The 13,711-nt window shown below is 37.2% G+C and overlaps 1 protein-coding gene across 5 annotated transcripts in view; it reads right to left on the bottom strand.

The window, feature by feature from the left end:
• CycK (cyclin K) overlaps positions 1–13,711 on the bottom strand; it is a 215,275-nt gene that overhangs the window by 102,303 nt on the left and 99,261 nt on the right. For all 5 annotated transcript variants that reach the window (XR_010858552.2, XR_010858551.2, XM_067136494.2 and 2 more), the window contains exon 5: positions 9,352–9,524. Coding sequence is in view for 3 of the 5 variants with exons in the window: in XM_067136494.2 (XP_066992595.2) it covers positions 9,352–9,524 (173 nt within the window). In the remaining 2 variants the exon portion in view is untranslated. The remainder of the gene's footprint in view (positions 1–9,351; positions 9,525–13,711) is intronic.

Genomic DNA, 13,711 nt, shown 5'->3' with positions numbered 1-13,711 from the left:
GAAAGGGTAGTAAAAGCAATGACCAAAGGTAAAGCAAGTGGAAAAGATGAATTCATTGCTGATATGATTAAGGCAGCAGGAAGCATTATACTACAGTGGCTATACAGAGCCCTCAATGCCATATGGAAGGATGAAAGAATAACTGAAGATTGGCAACAAGGAAGCCTTGTACCACTGTTCAAAAAAGAAAATAGGAAGAAATGTGAAAATTATAGAGGTATAACCCTACTATCACATGGGCTAAAAATAATGGAGAAAGTCATAGACAAAAGACAGAGGGATAAAATAGAAACACAGTTAGAGGAAGAACAAAGTGGCTTTAGACCACATAGATACAAGAGACTTGATATTTACAGTGCGAACAATAATGGAAAAACATCTGGAAAGGAACAAGAAAATCATTTTCATATTTTTGGATATGGAAAAAGCTTATGATACAGTTAAGAGAAAACATGCATGGGAATGCCTACTGAAAAGGATTGTACCAAAATCATTAATTAACATGATAAAAATGTTGTATCATGAGAGTGAAAGCAGTGTACAAGTGGGGAGTGGTGACTTGGAAACATTTTATTTAAAAAAAAGTCTCAACCAAGGTAGTGCACTGTCGCCATTATTGTTTATTATATTGATGGATGAAATCATAAAATGTGTAAAACGGAGTATCAGCAGTGATGAAGTGAATGCTTTGGTATTTGCAGATGATGTGGTGATTTGGGGAAAGGGAGAAAAGGAAGAACAAAGGAGACTGGACACTTGGAATGAAAATCTGAAGGAGTTTAGAATGGTAATTAGTAAACAGAAAACTGTAATCATGCAATGTGGAAAAGAGAAAAAGAGAAGCCAAGTGAACATAGACAGAGAATGGTTAGAGAATATAGAACAGTTTACATATCAGGTTAGGGTTATTAATGGAAGTAATGAAATCAACCCTAAATTAATAACAGACTAAGTAAAGGTACAACATTTTATCATCAAGTCAGAGAGCTTTTATGGGATGACAAAGTACCCAAAAGAACGAAATTAACAATATATAAACAGTACAATAGAAGTCCCCTATAGCGAGAATTCATAACAGCGAAAAATTTACTCGCTATAGCAAACTATCGTTATATCAGAATTTTTGTAAAAGTCGGGAAAACCCCTATTCACATTAAAATTGGTATGAAACGGCAATCAGTTTGTTCACTTGCGTTTTCACGGATGATACACTACGGCTTACTTGTTTGTTATTTTTCAAAATCCGATACTACGTGAAAGTGTGTTTAATTTCATCTAATGCAATACAATCCCCACTTTATCCCTCAAAAAAATTAAATCAGGCTTAGAAAGTACTTTGCAAAATCATATGAATGCCTTTCTTGTACAGTACACATTTTTAGACTATCTTTGTCTTCACGCCAACGCCGAACACTGGCTTAAGTTATGCCGTATTTATTTACAGCTGCATAATTATTATTTATTTCCATGGATGTAATAACCATTAACTTAAAACTGGCATTGTGTTATCGAAGAGAACCCGTTGAAAATTTGCCGGCAATATATAATCCACACGTCTCTACAATACGACGATCCATCAGGAAAATATTTTGCTGTCTATAAAACCGTTACTTTTAATCAGCGTCAGCTACAACCGGGCGCTACACGCACGTCGCGCTTGCTGGGTTCGGCCAAGTTCGGCGGCTAGTGATGTATAAGGCCTATTCACGGGCGTTGAAGGTCAACGAACGAGTTCATTGCGCCGTGGTATGGTCATTCCGCCCTTGCGTTTTTCGAGCATATACCTCACAATTTAATCTTCGACTTCTTTAAAGCGTCCTTATTGTGGACCACTGAATGCATTTTTTGTATAGTATGCATTTTTTAGCTATCTTTGTCTTCATGCTAACACTGAATATTGGCTTTAGTTAGGCCTATGCCGTAATTTCTTGCGGCTGTACAATTATTCTACATTTACGAGTGTTTAATGAACATTAACTGAAAATTGGCTGGCAATACCCGTTCAACGTATCTTAAAAGATACGACGATCCATCGCGAAAATATCCCTCCTGTCTATGAAACTTAATATTACTAAGTGTCAGGTACAGTAGACGCATTATAACTTTGCCACTGAGCCGTGGCATTTCTAAGAATTTGAAAGCTCGAGGGTTTTGATGCCATTCTGCAGATTTCAGGAACGTTTTTGTAAAGGTTAATAGAACGTCACTCTCTTATCACTATTTCCCGAGAACCAATGACGTTACACAGAAGCACTGAACAACCGGTTGCCCCGGGTAGCAATGTATAATAAAGAGGCGGTCGTTTATTGTCAGAAAGTTTTGTGTGTGCGCGCGCGCGGGGGTAAAAGGAAGCAGCGTGGTTACTGCGGTAGTTGCCAGTGGTGTTCATTACTGTTAGGCCGCGAATGCAAGACGACCCTTGATTTTTCCCCATGAGATTTTGAGAAATAAACGTCGTCTTGGATACAGAGAAATACGGTATCAATCCAGAGGCTTCCGTGGCAAACATTTCAGTTTTCTTCTTCAAGCGGCGTCGGCTAACCTAACCGTATATGTATCATGAAAACATTTCGAACACAGTAGAGAAATGAGAACTTCCTCGCTATAAATTTACATGATAATAGCCTTTCCATAATTTAACCATACGTGAGAAAACAAACTAGCCTCTGAAATCAATGATGCATTCTTACTTATTTGCAGTATTTAGCATTAAAATTAAGAGGTCGTTTATTCAGCGTTTATTGTTAACGAGTGAACAACTGTTATCGGACACGTTACTTACGCACTTATTACAAAAATATGTTCTCTTTTATTGCGAATTTTCCTACAGAACAGCAGTCGATGGGTATTACTAATCGACTCCGATATCGCCTTCGAATGTCAACGAGAGCGCTCACTAGTGGACATAGCGAGGAAATGATGCCGAAAGTGATTGATTGTATGCAACATAATCACTGGGGTGCATAAATATCGGTAACGGAAAAACTCTCATGCGCTTAATCGCTCTTAATAACAGATCAGATGCGTCAGCGATAGGGCTGTAACCGAAGGATAATACACAGTTTAATATAGAACTTTTGAAGGGAGAGACAAAACTTGTCGTTATAGCGGGGTTACAATAGAGTAAAATAATATATTATTATTGGTCCACCTTTTCAATACAAAATGAAAATTATATAGGGACTAGTTTCGACCTAGTAATAGGTCATCATCAGCCTGAAGTAAGTCAAAGATCGAAGAAAACATAAACAATGTAAACACAAGTACAGTCTCTTTAAAGGTACATACCAAGTGGGAAGTTGAGTAGAGATATATTAAAAATAATAACTCATCCAAATTGACAAAGCACTGAGCGGAATTTATGTAAAGTTCGGTGCGCCGTATATTATAAAAGACCACTGTGCACTAAATGATGCAATAAAGAAGAATAGTAGGTTGAATGCTGGCTTCTTCATAGCTGTTGTATAATCGAAGAAGATTACGTCGTGTTTTATAAGGTATTGATAGACGTCAAAATACATGGATGTTGGAAGGCTCTTCAGTTTTTTTGAACATGGCAATAGTTGCGTGTGGAGGCTTAGGAAACCAGAGAAGCGTTATATTATGTTAAAAAATAGAGATCCTTAAAAAAGTCCCGTGCGTTGTATAAATTGTGGAAATGGAAATCGAAAAAACTTGGTTCTTAAGCGATAATGTTGTTCATTCAGAGATCGATTGAAAATAAAGAATCGTAACATAGTCTTCTCAAGATGTTCATAAACCAGAATTAATAGACGATGCGAAGTATGATGCTAGGAGAAAGCTCTTCTGCTTCTGGAATCTTGAAGGACGATGGATGTTTCACGAGGTGGAGCAACATATATGGAGTTAAATAAAGGTGGAAATAAATTCGCAGTTCAATGCGGACCATAAATTTGATTCTGAATAAAAGACAGTAAGATTTTTTTTTTTTTTAATAAATATGTCAAAAGGAAAACTCAAGCGTGATGTGATGAGCTGAAGAGAGAAACGGAGGTAGGAAAGGATCAAAGGAAATTTTGAGGAGGTGAAGGAAGGAAAATAAGGGTCTGAGTTTTTTTTTTTTTTTTTTTTTTTTTAGCTGAAGAGTGAAACGGAGGTAGGTAAGGATCAACGGATTTTTTTTTTTTTTATCTGGAGAGAAACGAAGGTAGGTAAGGATCAAAGGATTTTTTTATTTAGCTGAAGAGAGAAACGAAGGTAGGTTCTCGTTATATACCGTACTCGCTATAGCGGACTTCTACTATATTTCATACCAATTGTAACATACGGACTAGAAACACTCGTAGAAATGAAATTTTTAAAAACATCGGTTAAAAAGACAAGAAGAGATAGAATTCAATTAAAATCAGAGATGAGCTAAATATAGAACCGTTAGTATAGAAAATACAGAAAGCAAGACTGAGATGGTGGTTTTTTTTTTTTGCTTTTTTTTTTTTTTTTTCTTTACGTCACACAGACACAGATAGATCTTACGGTGACGATGGGATAGGAAAGGCTTAGGAGTTGGAAGGAAGCGGCCGTGGCCTTAATTAAGGTACAGCTCTAGCATTTGCCTGGTGTGAAAATAGAAAACCACAGAAAACCATCTTTAGAGCTGCCGACAGTGGAGTTCGAACCCACTATCTCCCTAATACTGGATACTGGCCGCACTTAAGCGACTGCAGCTATCGAGCTCGGTCTGAGATGGTTCGGACATGTAAAAAGAATGGGAAACGAACGGGTAGCAAGAAGAGAATTGGAAATACACCAGTTGGAAGACCGAGAAGAAGGTGGTTGGATGATATTTGGAAGGACATCAGAGAAGCTGGATTGGATGTGGCAGAAGTAATGGTGCAGTAAAGTGGAAGGACAGAAAGGAGTGAACGAGGCTTGTTAACCACACCCAGGCGACTGGAGAGGGACATTGATGATGATGATGATGATGATGACCGGGAATCGAACCCGGGCCTCCGGGACGGCAGCTAATACCATTAACCATTACGCTATGGAGGCGGACTCTTTGTATATTAACAATTACCTCAGTTTCTTCACAAGACAACTGCCTCCATAGCAAAGGAGACTGTGTTTCATAATGTATCTCTCTTAATTTTTGACTTCACCACCAGCAGGGCCAGCTGGTAGACCTTCAGAATAAACATACCCACCCACAGATTACCACAGTCCCCTTTGACTCGTCATTCATGAACAAACTGATGGAATCAAGCCAATTATGCACAATTATTCTTTATTTTGCGGGTTTAATGACCATTTACTTACAATTGGCATCATAATACCGAACAGAACCCGTTGAAAATTTGCCGGCAATACCTATTCCATGTATCTCTACAATATGGCGATCCGCCAGGAAAATATTCTTGCTATCTATAAAACTGTTACGGTAGTTTCACTCAGCATCAGATATAACCGGCTACCGCTACACGCACGTCTCGCTTGCTGGGTTCGGCCAACTTCAGCGGCTAGCGATGTATAGGCCTAATCGCGGACGCTGAAAGTCAACGAACAAGTTTATTGCGCTACGGTATGGCCATTCGACCCTTGCGTTTTTCGAACACATACCTCACAATTTCATTTTCGACTTCTTTAAAGCGACCTTGTTGCGGACCACTGAATGCACTTTTTGTTCAGTACACATTTTTTAGCTATCTTTGTTTTCACGCTGACGCCAAATATTGGCTTTACTTAGGCCTATGCCATATTTTCTTGAGGCTGCACAATTATTCTACATTTCCGAGTGTTTAATAACAATTAACTTAAAATTGGCATCATAATACGGTATCTGTGTGCCATTTTTCTTGCCTGGTTGGCTTTTCTACTGTTGTTTATAAGTTTCATTTCCGTATTGATAGATATTACTTTACAAAAAACAATATAAATATGAGTCTCCACCTTATCAATACAAAATTAATTTACATTAAGCTGGTAAATATAGTCAAGACTAGTTTCGACCCCTAGGGGGTCATCTTCAGTTGACATGCATTAAAAATGTATTTTTTACAAAAACATCACATGTAGTGGTAAAAGCTTAAATTAATTTGAACCGATCATAAATGTCAACCCCATTTATTCCAAAACAATGTACATGTAGCACCACATATCAATAACATTAATGTAATGTGTTTTTAACCAGGCATATATGGCATACATATACCACTGTTTTAGTTATATGTCCATTTTAACAGCATTATTTAATGCCTATACTAAGCAATAGTTTTTATTTAAAATTTTTAACCCTATTCCAAGACTCAATCAAGGATAACAGGCTTTATAAACTGATTTTAGCATCTAAGATATATGCCAGTAAGGTGTTACATTGATATTTCAGTCAAAAGTGTTCAAACCAATGTCCTACATTTTCATATGACTAATCAATAGCCAATTTGTGTAATTTATGAACCAACTTTAAATGTATATTGTTAAACTTGCCACTGTTGATTTGCACAAATGTATGTATATTCCACATTGTATAACCCATAAAATTGGATGGTAGTAGCATAAAAAATAACATGTGACTTCATGGATGATGCACACTAGTTAATCAACTACCTTCACACTGTGTGCTAAAAACTCAAAATTGGACACATACAATAGCCCAAATGTACCAGACATACCAACATTTATGATCGGTTCAAATTAATTTAAGCTTTTACCACTACATGTGATGTTTTTGTAAAAAATACATTTTTAATGCATGTCAACTGAAGATGACCCCCTAGGGGTCGAAACTAGTCTTGACTATATTTACCAGCTTAATGTAAATTAATTTTGTATTGATAAGGTGGAGACTCATATTTATATTGTTTTTTGTAAAGTAATATCTATCAATACGGAAATGAAACTTATAAACAACAGTAGAAAAGCCAACCAGGCAAGAAAAATGGCACACAGATACCAAAATCTGAAAATTAAGATCACAAATCATAATACGGTATCGACGAGAACCCATTGACAATTTGCCGCCAATACCTGTTCCACGTATCTTTACGACTATCCATCACGAAAATGTTCCTGCTGTCTATAAAACTTAATTTTACAACGAGCCGGGTACATTAGACATGTTATAACTCTGCTACCGAGTAGCCGAGGCCTTTCTAAGAATTCGAAGTCTCGCATGTTTTGATGCCATTCTGCCGATTTGAGAAACGTTTTTGTAGAGGCTAGTAGAATGTGATTCTTTCTTCACTATTGCCTGAGATCCAGTGACGTTACACACAGGTACCGTACAACCGGCTGTCACGGCTAGCGATGTATAATAAAAAGGCGGTCGTTTATTGTCAACGAATTTTGTGTGTGCGTGCGCGTGCGGGGTGGAAAGAAGAGGTGTGGTTACCACGCTAGTTGCCTGTGGTATTCATTCCTGATAGGCCGCGAATGGAAGACAACCCTTGATTTTTTTGCATAAAATTCTGAGGGATAAAACGTTGTCTTGGATTCGGAGAAATATGGTATCACTCCAGAGTTTCCTTCTTCAAATGGCGTCACCTAACCTAACCGTATACGGTATGTGTCGTGAAAACATATTTGAAACGCATGTAGAGCTGATTTATCCTCGCTAAAAATTTGCATGTGAATAGTCTTTCCAAAATTTAGCCCGACGCGAGAAAATATGAACTATCCTCTGAAATCAGCAATGTAGGCCTACTCTGCCATATCTGGAGGTGTATCACATTTTTAATTTCAGTATATAACATTAAAATTAAGAGATCGTTTACTTCAGCAGTTATTTTTAATGAGTTGACAACTGCTGTCGGCCACGTTATTTACGCATTTATTACGAAAACTTATCCTCTTTCATTTCGAATTTTCGACCCCAACATCGCCTTCAAATGTCGACGAGAGAGCTCGCAAATGCACAAATGAGAAAACTATACCGTACCAAAGATGATCGATCGCATTTTGCGGCAAACGTTCCAGTTTCCTCATTCAAACAGCGTCACCTATCCTAACTTTACCGTACTATACGTATGATGAAAACATACTTAAGTGCCAGTAGAGAAATGATAACCTTTTCGCTATAAATTTACATGATAATAACCTTTCCGTAATATAACCAGACGCGAGAAAATATAAACTAACCTCTGAAATCAATTACACACTCTGCCATATCTCGAGGTGTATCCCATTTTTACTTGAAGCGATCGTTTACTCAGCCTTTATTTTTAACGCGTTTAGAACTGTTATTGGAGACGTTATTTACGCACGTATTACAAAAATATGTTCTCTTTCAATTCGAATTTTCTTTACAGAACAGCAGTCGACGGGTATTACTAATCAACTCTGACATCGCCTTCGAATGTCGACGAGAGAACATGCTAGTGGACATAGCGAGAAAACGATTCCGTAGATATTCGATTTCATGCAACACATTCGGGGCATAAATATCGATAACAAAAAAATATTGCGCGCTTAATCGCTCGTAATAACGGATGCGCCAATGATAGGGCTCTGGCTGTAACCGAAGGATAATACACAGTTTAATATCGGAATTTTGAAGGGACAGAAAATAGTTGTCGGTATAACGGGGTTCTCGTTATATGCCATACTCGCTATAGCGGACTTCTACTGTAACTGTGAAAAGAATTGTTTGAATATTGCAATGTGATGGTTTAGAATGATGTATCTTCAGACAATGATAGAAATGTTGAAATCACAGGGCGACGGCGAGTGCTATGATAGTGAACTTAGTGAAAGTGATGTAGGCAGTGGCAGTGATGTTCAGCTTAGATCAGTAGACTTCACATCCATAAATATTGTGTTGATTGTGACTGTTAAGATTTAGATCTATGTATTATCACTTCAAATGTATTGGAATAGGCCTGTTCAGAATTATTACTTGATTCATAGCAATTCTCAGACATAACTACAATACCCTGACTGAACTTCACTACAGAGGCTTTAAAAAATAATAATTCAAAAAATAAAAATCAGGCATGCTTGTCTTACAACAAGATGCAAGAGTTCGAACGTCAATACAGAATGAAGTTCGTAACCTGTAATACAAGCTTGTAGTTGAACAATGACTGCTGATACGATTATAGGCATGAAATCTCCAGTTATGCATGGATTCTGAATCACAGGTATCCGAATTCTCATTTTTAAAATCCTAAATTGCATTATCCGAGATCTGAACCACGGCCAACTTCCAAAGGCTTAACTAACTTGTATTCATTTTACATTTTACATACTGTATTTCTGCATTTAAATTAAGAAAACAGTCTACAAACCAGTAACAAATTGTTGGTTACTTCTCAATAACTTCACTGCAGGTACTATCACAACAATGTACCATTCGAGTGGTTACAGCATGCTCGTTCCTTTCAAAATTTCCCATACCTTCAAGTAAATCCATGGTCACATCCTCAACGAACATATCCCACCAGCGGAGATGTTTTGCTGTACGACCTGTCCAATCAACAACTTCAAATTTGCTCAGCTTTCCAGCCAAATACATAAGCGCAACGGCAATAATTTCTGGCTCCCATTGTAAACATAAAGTTGTGCAAAGACTAAAACAGGACAAGAAAAGACAACACATTACAAAGCATGACGGAACAAACAGATTATCAACTTACAATCTATAGTATGTACAACAATAGTATGTTAACAACTCTCAGAACAAGAGCTCAGATAAGTATATGCTTTTCCAAAATATGTACTTATGTGCTTAAAAAGTGGAAAATTGTGATTCAGTTTACAAAATAAGTTCTTTAAACTTTTACTATTTTACTACACAGAAATATAGTTCAAACATTCATATACCAGCCCACAGTACAAATATTCTCTAAGACACATCCCATTCTGCTTGCAGCGTTTTCCGAATCCTATAAAACTCCATGCGGCTGCGTGATACAAAAGCATACATGTGCTATTTGCAAATTTATAACTGTTACATTTTACAGTCTTCTTCTTCTTCTTCTTAAGATGCCCTCTCTGAGCGGAGGTTGGCGATCCACGTAACTGGCTCTGATCTTGACAGCACAGAATGGAATACCACTTCTGAAGTACAGCAGTGCCATCTTCGAAGTTCTTTCAGCCATGAATTTCTTCTTCTCCCAACAGATCTCTTCCCCTATATCTTTCCTTCGATAATCAGCTGTAATAACTGATACCTCTCACCTCTCATGATATGTCCTAGGTATTGTGTTTTCCTCTGTTTTATGGTGAGCAGTAGTTCCTTTTGCTTTTACATCTGACGAAGGACCTCGGCATCTGAGATTTTCATTACCCAGGATATCCGCAAGAGACGGCGATACAGGAACATTTCGAAGGCATCAATACGTTTTTCTATGATTGGATCCAGAGTCCAGCTTTCACATCCATATAGGACAACAGAAAATATATAGCAGCGGATCATACGAATTCGTAGATGCAGACTGAGATCTGACCTCACAAAGAATTTCTTCATGATAATGAATTGTATCCCGGCCTGCTCGATTCTAGATAATGGTACCCAGATACTTGCTCAACTATTTTATCTTTTATTGTGAGATTTGTCCGAATTGTCTTCTTAGAGAACACCATCAGTTTCGTCTTTGAGGGGTTAACATATAATCCAAACTCTTCACTGTGCTGAACTAAGGAGTTTATCATGCACTGAAGGGCAGGCATGCCATCAGCTATGACAACAGTATCATCTGCATATCTGATGTTGCTGATGATTTTCCCGTTAATTTTGATCCCACCATAGTCTGCCAATATTGCTTTAAAGATTGCCTCTGAGTAAATGTTAAACAACAGAGGTGACAGTACACAACCCTGGCGTACGCCCTTGCTGATCGAAGCAGTTTCAGAAGTTCCTTGATCAGTTTTGACATTTGCAAACTGATTCCAGTACAGGTTACTGATTATACGTAAGTCACCGGAGTCAATACCTGTTGATCTCAGAATCTTTATCAGCTTATTGTGCCCGACACAATCAAAAGCTTTCTTATAGTCTATAAAACATGCATAGACATCAACATTCATATCTCTGCACCTCTGTAACAACACATTTAATGAAAAGAATGCCTCACGTGTACAAACACCAGTTCGGAAACCGAACTGATTCTGATCCATGAGGGATTCACATTTATTGTATATTCTAGCGTGAATGCTTCGCAAGAATATTTTGAGTACGTGAGACATTAAACTTATCATATTATAATCATCGCACTGAGACGAGTTAGGCTTCTTCGGTAGTGGTACGAAGGTTGATTTCAGCCAGTCTGATGGTAATTCTCCTGATACACATATTTGATTGAATAATGATAAGATATTGAGACTGGTAGATTCGTGTTCTGTTATTACTTTGACAACATCAGCGTACACACCGTCAGGTCCAGTTGCATTACCATTCTTTTGAAGTTTCACGGCATGTACAACTTCACTTTTTGTTACTTCAGGGCTATTTTCATTTATAGGTTATAAACTTCATGGTTCTGATCCGTATTGAATTGCAAGTACAATGTAATTATTAAATTAATGTAGTAATGGTCCACCTTTCAATACTATTATATGTAATATTCTAAATTACATTAATTAGGGCCTAGTTTCGGCCTGGGCTGGCCATCTTCAGCCTTAATGTAAAACACCTAATAACTAAACAAATGTACATGCACACAATTGACATAAAAACAAATGAAAACAAATATATACAAAGTGACATAAAAAACTGGGATGGAATATGAATAAATTTGAAAATGAACTAGGTTCTAAAATCTTGAGTATGTTCATCATTGAGAATAATTTCAAGTATTAAGTATTAATTTATATACACAGAACTGTTAGTTCTAATACTGCTGATCATTTCAATAGGAACTGGTAAATGTTGATCCAGTAGTTTGTCATCAAATCTATATGTGTGGTGTTAGCTATATGTAATCCATTGGACACTGCCGTAAATAACCACTAGCTGACAGGGAACTGTTAGATGTTGTTTCATCTTCAATCAAAATAATAAATGAGATGCTCTCATGGTGCTTGTTAAATCTTGCTGAAATGTTGTTGGACATTGTCAGGACAGCACATTAAGATGTGGTTAACACAGATCATTGTGTCTGGTATAAAATTTTTGCGATTCATTGCGGTGCCCATGAAGTTAACCTGATAAATTAGATAAAATTAAATTAATGAATTGAATGAGAGAATGTGTTAGTTAGATGGCATAGGTTATATGAGACTTACCTCTCAATACAGCATGAGGTGTGTGGTCCATTGTTGAGTGTGCTTCAGACTAACTGTTGTGAAATTCAAATGAAAAGGAAGGAGAGGGGAGGGGAAGGTCAGAGGAGAGGGGTTGGGGAAGGGGGTGGGGGAGGGGGGGTTAAGGTGGGGCTGAAGGATGTGGGAAAAAGGATGGTTGTTGAGGAAATGTGCTGTGAATATTATGAAAAACTGAATTATGACTTGTTGGTTTGACATTGCTGAAAATGGGAATTAGAAGGTCAAAAAGGATATTTGGTTTTTCTGAAATTTCATTAAGATTATGATTTGGGTTGAAATATTGGTCTAAATGTATGAAGCAGCTTTCGGTAATGTTAAGGAGGGGTCCTTTACTGATGATTTTGAGAATTTCCATATCTTGTTTTATGTCTGTGAATTTGTGCTTATAGTCATGCATATGCTGTCCTACAGCTGAAAATTTATTGTATTTCAGGGCATTGACGTGTTCTGAGTACCTTATCTTAAAATTTCTCCCGGTCTGTCCGACGTAAGAAGAATTACAGCTGTTGCAAGTGTTCCTGTATACTCCTGATTTTGAATAACTATTGAACTTGTTTATGGATGTGGCATTATGTAAGATTTGTGCATTCCTATTCTTTGTTTTGAAAGCTACTTTTACATCGTGCTTTTTAAAGATGTTGGTGACTTGGTAGATTTGTTCGGTGAAGGTAAAGATAGAAAGAGAGGAGTTGTTTTTCTTATCTTTTTTCAAGGTGGTAGAAGGGCGGTATTTATATTTATTGATTATTTTTTCTATAAAGAACCTGCTGTATCCATTGGATTTAGCTATATGACGAATAGTGTTCAACTCTTTTTTGAGGTCTCTTTTAGACATTGGAACATTGAAGGCTCGGTATACCATGCTGTTGTATGCTGCTCGTTTGTGAATTTGGGGGTGTGAAGAATCTTGACGGATTGTGGTGACTGTTTGGGTGGGTTTTCTGAAGATCTTATATCATAAGTAACTTGGGTGTCTGGTAATAGTTGGGTCTAGAAAATTTATTTTCTGTTCACCACAACTTTACTTTCGAATGCTCACTGGAACCTATTTCAAGCCCAAGTTGACAATAGATTATCTATTGAATTATCAAAGAAACAACATACCCTAGAGAAAAAGCTGCATAAGTTAATGAACTCTAAACTCAACAACAACCATACTAAAGAAACCAACAAAAACACCAGGCCTAACATGCCCAACCAATTTCACCCTCTGATCATAAATTTGTCCAAAGTACCACTGACTGAAGACGAAAATTCCATTTTAGCCAAGGGCCCTAAACACAATTGGCCTAATTTTAACACACTGAACACAGCCATCACTACAACAGTAGAAGCAGAATTAGCCATTAATAAATTACCAGCAGATAAACAAGACGAAGTAAGATTTGAAGTAAAAAGAAAATTAAACTCTGTTCTCAACCCAGATAACAGTAACTCCCATAATTCACCCCTTACTCATGGCAACAATAGCTACAAAGATTCTATCATCGCA

Source organism: Anabrus simplex, chromosome 1, assembly GCF_040414725.1.
Source record: "Anabrus simplex isolate iqAnaSimp1 chromosome 1, ASM4041472v1, whole genome shotgun sequence".
Classification (NCBI taxonomy): domain Eukaryota; kingdom Metazoa; phylum Arthropoda; class Insecta; order Orthoptera; family Tettigoniidae; genus Anabrus; species Anabrus simplex.
Note: the sequence above shows the minus strand (reverse complement) of the source record. Positions and strands in the feature narration are given on the sequence as shown.